Source organism: Ictalurus furcatus, chromosome 15 (genome assembly GCF_023375685.1).
Source record: "Ictalurus furcatus strain D&B chromosome 15, Billie_1.0, whole genome shotgun sequence".
Classification (NCBI taxonomy): Eukaryota; Metazoa; Chordata; class Actinopteri; order Siluriformes; family Ictaluridae; genus Ictalurus; species Ictalurus furcatus.
The window spans coordinates 11,119,116-11,129,947 of NC_071269.1; the positions used below are offsets into that span (position 1 = coordinate 11,119,116).

The 10,832-nt window shown below is 41.1% G+C and overlaps 1 protein-coding gene across 1 annotated transcript in view; it reads right to left on the reverse strand.

The window, feature by feature from the left end:
* LOC128619445 (uncharacterized) overlaps nt 1–10,832 on the reverse strand; it is a 41,629-nt gene extending 30,797 nt beyond the window's left edge. The window contains exon 1 of the mRNA XM_053643627.1: nt 10,398–10,832. Within this exon, the coding sequence (XP_053499602.1) occupies nt 10,398–10,832 (435 nt within the window). The remainder of the gene's footprint in view (nt 1–10,397) is intronic.

Sequence of the window (10,832 nt, forward strand, 5' to 3'; positions counted from 1 at the left end):
TGTTTGTTTGGCCGATCCCCTACGGATATGGACAATGGACATGATCAAGGCCCATTTGATTGATTATTTGGGACCAGTGCAGACACAGCTGCAAAGCCCTTGCTGCATTATCATGTAGGAAAGGGACAGAAGGCTGTTGTTCTTCCCTTTTCAGCCCCACGTAAGAGGAAGAACAAGCGCCTTTACTGCAGTGGAGTGCAGATTAGGGGAGCTGGCATTTGGCATGGGCCAGTTGCAAAAGCTGTAATCACCAATGCAACAGTGAAATGAAGTGCAAAGTTTGGAAGGGTATAGTCACCTCACATACTGAGACAGCCCCTGATGTACCTTCAGTTGCTGAGTCTTTTTCTTTAAACTTGTAGGCCACCATAGCAGAGAGTGCTGCTAACCTGCCACTGGAGCAATCTGAAATGTAGAGTGTAATGCATGAGTCTGGTGCAGCAGCAGCAGTGAATATGCTACAGGCTAATACATTCAATTCAGTCAGGGTTAGCTATTGCTTTTATAAAAGTGTTTTGAATTAGCATTGTGAGGCCATTGATGTGAACATTGACATGATTTACACCTTGCACTGGTGTGTTTTCCATCCTTCACTAACTCAACAATATTGACTAATGCCACAAAGGAGCATCCAATATTCAGTGGTCAATCACATCTTAAAATGAGATGGTTCCATGTCATTATCTGGTCCTGGAGGAATTATGTCTATATAAGGGCAAAAATATTGTATTCAGATAATCAGATATTGTAGATTTACAGTTTATATAGCGCTTTTCTAGACACTCAAAGCACTTTACATAGTATGGGGGGAAATCTCCTCAAGCACCACTAATGTGTAGCATCCACCTGGACGATGTGACGGCAGCCATAGTGCGCCAGAACGTCCACCACACACCAGCTATTAGTGGAGAGGAGAGAGTGATGTAGCCAATTCAAAGATTGGGATTATTAGGGGTCCATGATAGAGAAGGGCCAATGGGGGAATTTCACCAGAACACCGGGGTATACCCCTACTCTTTTACTGTAAGTGTCCTGTGATTTTTAATGACCACAGGGAGTCAGGACCTTGGTATAAAAAAGACAGTGTTCAATAGAAGACAGTGCTGTATCTACAGTATAGTGTTCCCATCACTATACTGGGGCATTAGCCCCCACGCAGACCACAGGGTGAGCACCCCCTTTGGTCTACCACTTCCAACAGCAAACTTAGTTTTTCCCCAGGAGGTCTCCCATCCAGATACTTGCCAGGCTCAACCCTGCTTAGCCTCAGTGGGAAACCAGGCAAAACCTTGGCTCTGGCAAGTGTCAGATTCTTCTACTGCATAATATTGCAGAATTATTATGCATATAATTTCTCATTTAATTAATTTCAGTTTTTTGTCTGAACTAAAAAGTGAAACTATCAGCTTTGTGTGCACTGTGTTTGTACAGTACAAGCATTAATTATAGTGGCCTCATTGCAAACCCGTTGCTGTACATCTGAAATAATTGACCTCACTATATAGACACATTCTCACTACATAGATACAATAAATTCTAAATTCTAAGTAAAGATTTCTTTTTTCAGTAATCACTTGAGAACATGGTGAGCATGGAGCAGGATTTCTAATATGCCTGTGCATTGATTGGAAAGATAAAGAATCGCTCTTCATTATGAACACAGGCCCTGAGGGTCTGTGCACTGTTAACTTCAGACACACAGAGAGATATGGATTTCTGCACTGGTCGCAGTGCTCCGATATATTCCAGGTTTAATATGCTCAAGGACCTCTTCTAATGATATGCCTAAACCCCCACCCTAAATCATTTCCTTATTCCTAGTATGCTGCTGCTCCATGTTTTTGTGACAGGACTTATAATGTGAGAATGTTTAATTACTGCTCTGATAACATTCAGATTAGGTCTTCCATCAAACTACGTCAATCTGTGCTTGATTAAAAAAATTTCTGGGTTAGTTCAGGACTGTGCTGAGATCTTTGGTTTGAACTGAATTGACAAAATGTAACACAGCAATTCCACCTCTAGACACTGTTATGCAGTGTGTCATATATCAAGGAGGTAACTCTGGACTTCATTTCCCAGCGGCCACTGCACCATACTACATCATTGTCACATGACCACCTTCACCTGTATCACGTTTCTGTTTAACGAGCACTCCTATATATAGCCACTGTTTGTACTGCTTCCTTGTCTTACGTATTGTCTATTGTGACCTTTGTCCCTGTACTGTGTTTTGTTTCATAGTTTATGTTTAGCCTTAGCCACAGTATTTTGCCTAGTTGTCTTAGTGTCTTTGTTTTGTTGTTTGTTTATTAAACTATTTGAAGATCTGTGCTTGCTTCCATATCTACCTTTGTAACGTGGATCATCATGAGATACCTGTGCTTCACTCTGCCACCTATGTTTGCGGAGAACACGCCACGCCAACAGGAAGAGGAGTACCAAGCTGTGCCACGTAAGTAGCAGGAGAACATGGAGGAGTCCGGGTACAAGTGGGAGCCTGTTAACTGGGTGAGTATCCTCTCCCACGCTCCCTCCCCATTATGGATATAGTCCAGCAAACGGAGTCAGCAGAGAACGTAAGTCAGCCTCCTACTTGTCTGAGGATGCTGCTCAGCCTTTGGATCTGCTGAGGACGTCACTCAGTCGACCTGGTTGGCTGAAGACGTTGCCCCATCTCCCGACATACTCAAGTACTCCCCTCTGTTCTGCTACCCCGCGCACAATGCCGCTGTGCTTGCCTGCTCCACTGAGGAACTCGCCCTGCTTTTCTGCACCGCTGAGGGCATCGCTCGGGTGTACCGCTCCGGTGAGGACGGCGCTCTGCCTTCCTGCTCGGCTGAGGACGGCGCTCTGCCTTCCTGCTCGGCTGAGGACGGCGCTCTGCCTTCCTGCTCGGCTGAGGACGGCGCTCTGCCATCTTGCTCGGCTGAGGTCGTCGCTCTGCCTCCATGTTCCGCTGAAGACATCGTTCCTCTTCTTTGCTGCACGCTGTATGTCACTTCCCCTTCCTGCTCCACGGAGGGCATCGTTTCACCCCTCGTGCTCTGTGGAGAGCATCGTTCCTCCCTTTGGCCTCACGGAGAACCTCGCTCCCCTCTTCAGTCTTGCGGAGAACCTTGTGGAAATCTTGGAGCTTCCCTCGGGCCTCGCGGAGAACATCGTTCCCCTCTCCTGTCCTGCTGAGGAAGTTGTCCCGCTGTCCTGCCCCGCTGAGGACGTCGCTCTGAGCTCCAGCCCCGCTGAGGACGTCGCTCTGAGCTCCAGCCCCGCTGAGGACGTCGCTCTGCTTACCTGTTCCGCTGAGGATGTCGCTCATTCTTCTGGTTCAGCTGGGACATTTTGCCCAGGAGGCCAGGACTGCCTAAGGGAGGGAGTGCATTTTGGGTGTTCCGGGAGAAGCGCCCTTGGGGGGTTCTGTCATATATCAAGGAGGTAACACTGGACTTAATTTCCCAGCAGCCACTGCACCATACTACATCTGTCATATGACCTCCTGCACCTGTATCATGTTTCTGTTTAATGAGCACTCCTATATATAGCCAGTGTTTTTACTGCTTCCTCGTCTTAGGTATTGTCTATCTTGAAATTTGTCCCTGTACCATGTTTTGTTTCATAGTTTATGTTTAGCCTTAGCCACAGTATTTTGCCTAGTTGTCTTAGTGTCTTTGTTTTGTTTGTTAGTTTGTTTATTAAACTGTTTGAAAATCTGCGCTTGCTTCTGTATCTACCTTTGTAACATGACACAGTGCAAAAAAAAGTATTTATTGGGGTGTATATTTTAGGAGCTTTAGGCTAACAAGCAGGTGAGCTGTAAAAAAAATTAAATCATAGAGAATTCCCTATGCCTAAAGAGCATTCAATACAAGCCACACTCATTTCTGATTGAGCTGGGGCATGCATTGATTGCATCGACCCTCTGGTCTCCACTGCACAGGATTAAATGTATCCCTGCATCTGGAAGAGCTGCCTGATGAAAGAGGACAGGAACCTGAGCTTCCGCATCTCTCCTCCCACTCTCCCGCATTGCTATGTTTTTACTACCAGAGTCATTAGTGCATTAACAGCAATGAATGCACTCTTTATTTTTGATGTCTTTTGGGACTGGAGCTTTTCTGCCTAAAGCTGAGCAAAAGGATTTGCAGTGTCTCTAATTTATTTCTGCATTTAACGTCATTCAGTTTGTATTCATCAGCTTTGGGCCAGGGAACAAAATATAATGCTGGATAATACAGAGCATTAAAATCAGAGCAATAGAAAGCCATGTTTCCTGAAGCTGCAACTTCTGAAAATTTTAAATAGTCTCCCAAAATGTGGATTGCACATTATACACAACCGGCAATTGGCATGAAATTCTTAAATCAAACGAGAGCTGAGAACTTGGTAAATAATGTTATATGCAATATGGTCAAGACATATTATAGTAATGGCCATAACCAGGGTAAATTTTAGAAGTTCAAATTTTACCTATTTAACGGTTAAACCGCAATGCCAATCAATATGCCAGTTAATCTCTGTTATACTTTCATTCTTCCAGAAACTGCTGTCACTCAGGTTAGACCCTTTAATTTTATTATTATTTAGGTTTATATTTCTCTCTTTCTCTGTTCAAGTGCTTGCCATATTTTTCTCTCTTTCTTCTCATCGCTAATTACTGAAAAAACACACACTATTAATGACATCAGCTAACTTTACTGCGACTCGCAAACTGATTTGGCTAGCATTGTTACAAATAGTTAGCATTTTACAAACTGATGATTGCCTTCATAAACACTCGCACATAATCACACATCAAAATCACACGTTTATATCATATGCTCTCAAGTATGCATCTCACATGCACTCAATTTACTGTATATCATAGCTTTGTCAGATGTTAGCTTATAATATGTGCATTGCATGCCTCTCAACAAGAACTGGTAGCATAGCATGTCATGAAAGCAAAACATAATGGACCATTAAATCTATGGACAAGCCTAAAATGTCCTCCTCAACAGTTCTGAGGTTTTTTGAGAACCAATCTTACTGGGTATTCATACTGCTACTGCATTATCAGGACATTGCTGTTTCCATATAAAATTTGACAACTGGAGATTGAGCGGTAAAGATAAAACCTTCCAAAAACTACAGGGGGTATGGCCATGATGACAGTTCATAAAATATAGCTACAGTCAAAGTAAAAAGTTCTCAATATTGAAAAAGGCCATTTTCAATATGGAGACAAAGAACATCTTCAATATGGCCACTGAACACTTTTTCTTAAGTATTTCTTAAGTAACCTGTCATCAGCACCACAACTGGGAAATCACAGCATTTGTTTTTACTTCATACTGTAAAAAAAATGTAAAGTTTATGCCTGAATAATCTATGAACAAATGATCCCCTACATCTCTTATAGGAGATACATATGAATTAAAGTGGGGGAAATAAGTATTGAACAAGTCAACATTTTATTCTGTAAATATACTTCCAATGGATCTATTCACATGAAAATTTCCCCAGAGATCAGTATTAACTCAAGAAATCCACAAATATAAAGAATTCACAAGCTTAAAGTCCATAAATAAAGTTATGTGTAATAAAGTGGAATGACACAGGAAAAAAGTATTGAACACAAGAAAAAGCAGTTCTTCAAAGCAAGGGAAGGCAAGGAACCAACTGAAATCCATAAGTAGTAAGAAAGTAATTATACCTCCTATCTGTGCAAATTAATATCAGCTGGGTTAGTAAATTTATGGTCTATAAAAAGGCTTATCGTTACCAAAGTGTCACACAAGAAACATCGCATGATGGGTATAAGCAAAGAACTCTCCCAGGACCTTTGCAACCTTATTGTTGCAAAACATATTGATGAAATCAGATACAGATGTATTTCAAACCTTCTGAATCTTCCAGTAAGCTCCATCATCAACCAGCCACGCATAGAAGCTCCTCACAAGATTTCCAACCAGGGAGTCAGAAAAATAGTCAGAAGAGTAGCCCAAAAGCTAAGGACCACTTGGAAAGAGCTTCAGAAACACTTGGAGGCAGCAGATACCATCGTCACAGAGAAAACAATAGGCAATGCACTCCACCGCATTGGCCTCTAAGCATGCCCCACAAGACTCAATTACTAAAGAAAAGGCATGTCGAAGCTCATTTAAAGTTTGCTACAACTCATTTTGACAAGCCTATGAAATACTTGGTGAGTGTAGTCTGGTCAGACGAGAGCAAAATTTAACTTTTTGGCTGTCATACTACAGACAATGTTTTGAGAAGACAAGGCATTTTACATCACCCTAAAAACACTATACCAACAGTGAAGTTTGGAGGTGGAAACATCATGGTGTGGGGCTGTTTTTCATGGCATGGTACTGGCAGACTTCATATGATTGAAGGAACGATGAATGGAAGCCCTTTACCAGGAGATTCTTGAGAAGAATCTGCTACTATCCACCAGGATGGTGAAGATGAGACGTGGATGGACCTTCCAGCAGGACAACAATCCAAAGCATACAGCAAAGGAAACTCTCAATTGGTTTCAGAGAAAAAAAAAATCAAGATGTTAGAATGGCCCAGTCAATCATCCGACTTGTATCCATTTGAACACGATTTAAAGACAATATGTTTAGAAGAATGGGCCAAAATCACACCTGAATACTGCAGTCAATTAATTTCTTCATACAGGAAGTGTCTTGAAGCTGTCATTACAAACATAGGCTTCTCCACTAAGTATTAAATAAACTTCAGTTGTTCAATACTTTTTTCCTGTGTCATTCCACTTTATTACACATAATATCATTTATGGACTTTAATGTTTGGATTTCTTTATATGTGTGGATTTCTTGAGTTAATACCAAAATCTAGTGAAAATTTCATGTGAATAGCCTCATTGGAAATATATTTACTGAAAAAAAAAAGTTGACACGTTCAATACTTATTTCCACCACTGTACATTACCCTCAGCCACTACATGTCATGTAGATTCTTCACAAAAATGACGTCATTTTGAAATACTTCTTATGTTTAACCTTCAAAACATGCCACATGGCAACTGTTGCTATGCAAAGCTGCAATGCTTTTAGCAATGTTGATATAAAAGAAAAGAGAGCATATTTATTCATTTTTGCTGATTTTTATATTCAACTCATGTTTGCTTGACCTTGCTCAAAAAACCACTACACAAATATTCGACACTCTTTTCATACTGTGACTGACGTTAAAAGTGCTGGTTTCTTCTCCATTTTGAATAGACTGAAAAGCCTGAACTAGACTGGTGTATTTATTCAAAGATCCTAGGTGATACGAATATTAAACTCCAACAGAAGACATGATATACAGAATAAAGCAGAAAAAATACTGAAACGCTTCCCTCTATGGGGTATTTCAGTTCTTGGCTCTGACAGCAGTTTTAAAGAGAAAATATAGAAAAATAGAGAGAAAAAAAAACTACCTATCTAACTACCAATCAACCACATTGACAGATGGCTCTATATGAAAGATAAAAACAGGGTCTACAAATACTAAGGATTAAGAAAAATGAAAGCTTGGACAGGATGGCAGAGATGTGAGCAGGGTAAAATAGATTGGATTAAAAATAAACTAAAATAAATTTGCATAAAAGAAAGTGTTTCATTAAATAAGACACACAAAAGTAAAAACAAAATGTCAAAAAAGTCAAATAACCAGGCACAGTTCAAAAACCAAATGGGTAATTCCAAAGAGCAATACCCAAACATATTAGCACAATCCATGCATGTGAAATCAGTGATGAACCAACTGAGAGGTATTTAAGTGGAAGAGGTGACTAGTAAATGAGATTCAGTTGTGTGATTAATGTGATTAGTAAACTGGCTGAGAGAGTATGTGACAATGACAGTTGCAGATGATGATGCACTTATAGATGCCATTATACTGTTAACCTTGAAAGTTAAAGATGATCAAATTCTTGCAAATACTATTACCAAAATTTTACTAATTATAATTACTATAATAAAAATACTAATTTAAAACATACTCATTCAACTCCACACTTATTGGCACTCTTCAGGAAAAAGAAATGGCAAAAGAAATGGTATGATATACACTTTTACTGTAATTGGAGTATTTACTGCTATAATTATTCTTCATAGAGGGTACGGTGGCTTAGTGGTTAGCACATTTGCCTCACATCTCCAGGGTTGAGCGTTTGATTCCTGCTGCAGCACTGTGTGTGTGTATGTGTAGTTTGCATGTTCTCTTCTTGTTTTGGGAGTTTCCTACCCAGTCCAAAGACATGCAGTGTAGGTTGATTGACATGTCCAAAAGTGTCTGTAGTGTATGAATGGGTGTGTGAATGTGTCTGTGATTGTGCCCTACGACAGATTGGGGTGTCCAGGGTATCCCCTGCCTTGTGCCCCATGCCCCCTGGAATAAGCTCCAGGTTCCCCATGACCCAGTAAGTATAAGTGGTACAGAAAATGGATAAATGGATAATAAAATTCATAATAAAATTCAGAAAATTGTGGGTACACTTAAATAACTTTTTTAAATGCATCAGCATAGGGACAAAAAGAGCTTGGATGGATGATTTTTTGTCAACACATGTCAAGCAGCAACACCAAGGCCATAAACTTTCAGAAGTATGGAAGACTGGAAAATTTGCCAGGAAGATAACACATGAGCATATTGCCTTCCACACAGTGAGGAGGATGGTGAGCAATGAAAAAAAAATACCCAAATACTGCAAGTTTTTTCTTTTAATTTTCCCACATTTTCTCCCCAATTTGGTTATTTGGTGAACATGGTCAATTTTGCTTTCTTGACTCCCAGCAATGAATGGCTGTGGCATCCATGGCAAACACTTTTCTGTTGCATCACTCAGGAGCCCAAAGATTTCTTATTTGTGTTGTTCAGTGTTGTTCAGACTATTTTGGGTTGTTGGAAAGTTTTAAAAACAACTACAGTGCCCTACACTAATATGAGCACCCTTAGTAAAAAAATTTGAAAAATTGACTCTATTGTTTAACCTTTTGATCATTTGTTTAAAAAAAAAATTCACAAAAATACTCTGCTCTAATGGATATCAAACAATTGCAAACAAAACACAGGTTCATCAAAAAAATATATTTGTTAAATATAGGTGTGCAACAATTATTGGTACCCCTATGAATTCATTTGAGAAAAATATATTTGAAGTATATTCCCACTGATATTTCAAAAAAATGTTTTAATACACCTGGGTGACTAGGAACAGGAAATTGTTCAACCATGACTTCCGGTTTCACTTCCGGTATAAATATGAGGTAACAATTCCCTTAATCATTCATACCAATGGGTAAGACCAAGGAATAAAGATGTGATGTGTGGCAAAAGGTTGTTGAGCTTCACAAAATGGGAAGTGGCTATAAGAATATAGCACAAGCATTGAAAATGCCCATTTCCACCATCAGGGCAATAATTAAGACGTTCCAGTCAACTGGAAATGTTATGAATCAACCTGGAGTTGTATGTGTCTATAATGTCTTAACGACCTGTGAAGAGGATGGCTTGAGTGGCCAAAAAATCTCCAAAGATCACAGCTGGAGAACTGCCGAAGTTAGTTGCATCTAGGGGTCAGAAAGTCTCCAAAATCACAATGCAAATTCACTTACATCACCACAAGTTGTTTGGAAGGGTTTCAAGAAAAAAGCCTCTACTCTCATCCAAAAACAAACTCAAGCATTTCCAGTTTGCCAGAAACTACTGAAACTTCAAATGGGATTGGGTTCTATGGTCAGATGAAACCAAAATAGAGCCTTTTGGCAATAAACACCAGAGGTGGTTTTGGTGCACACAGAGAGGTAGCTATATGGAAAAGTACCTCATGCCCATGGTTCAATGTTTTGGGTCTGTTTTTCTGCCAGAGGACCTGGACATTTTGTTAGGATACATGGCATCATGGACTCTATCAAATATCAACAAATATTAAATAAAAACCTGACTGCCTCTGTCAGAAGGCTTAAAATGGGCCATGGTTGGATCTTCCAGCAGGACAGTGATCCAAAACATACATCAAAATCAACACAAAAATGAACAATCGAGCAGGCAAACAGTCCAAACTAAGCAAGGCAAAGAGGCAAGGTCATAAACAAGAACAAGGTCAAAACAAGAATAAACATACACAGTATCAAGGCTTGGTAATGCCAGAGACAGAAGACAACTGCGCATATACTTCGCAAAGAGTGAATGCATAGAAGGTCCTTTTAAACTGTGGTTGTGATTGTGCTGTAAATTGGATGCAGGTGTGCGTGATTAGAATGAAGGTGAGTGTTCTGGGAATTGCGATCCATGGTGGCCATGTTTGTAGGCTGCAGTGCAGGATGGGAAATGTAGTCACTGGTTTGCTGTGATATGACAGAACCCCCCCCAAGGGCGCTTCTCTCGAAGTGCCAAAATACCCTCCCTCCCCCGGCAGTCTTGGCCGCCTCATCGACCTCGGGCGTGAACGTTGTGTGAGAGGTTGCCTCGTCAACCTCAGACAGAAACGTGGCGCGGGAGGCCGCCTCGTCGACCTCGGACGGGAACGTGGCGCGGGAGGGGGCCTCGTCGACCACAGACGGGAACGTGGCACGGGAGGTGGCCTCGTTGACCTCGGCTGGGAACATGTCTCGGGATGCCATTTCTTCGACCTTGGATGTGAACGTGACTTTATGCTGGAGTTCTGGAGTTGAGACAACCTCATGGGTCTCGTGCTGGAGCTCTGGGGAGAAGGTTGCCATGTTCATCTCCGACTGGGATTCTGGAGTTGAGACTACCTTGTGGGTCTCAAGCTGGAGCTTTGGGGAGAAGGTCGTCTTGTAGTAGGTGGTGAACGGCCTCGCAGGTTCATTCAT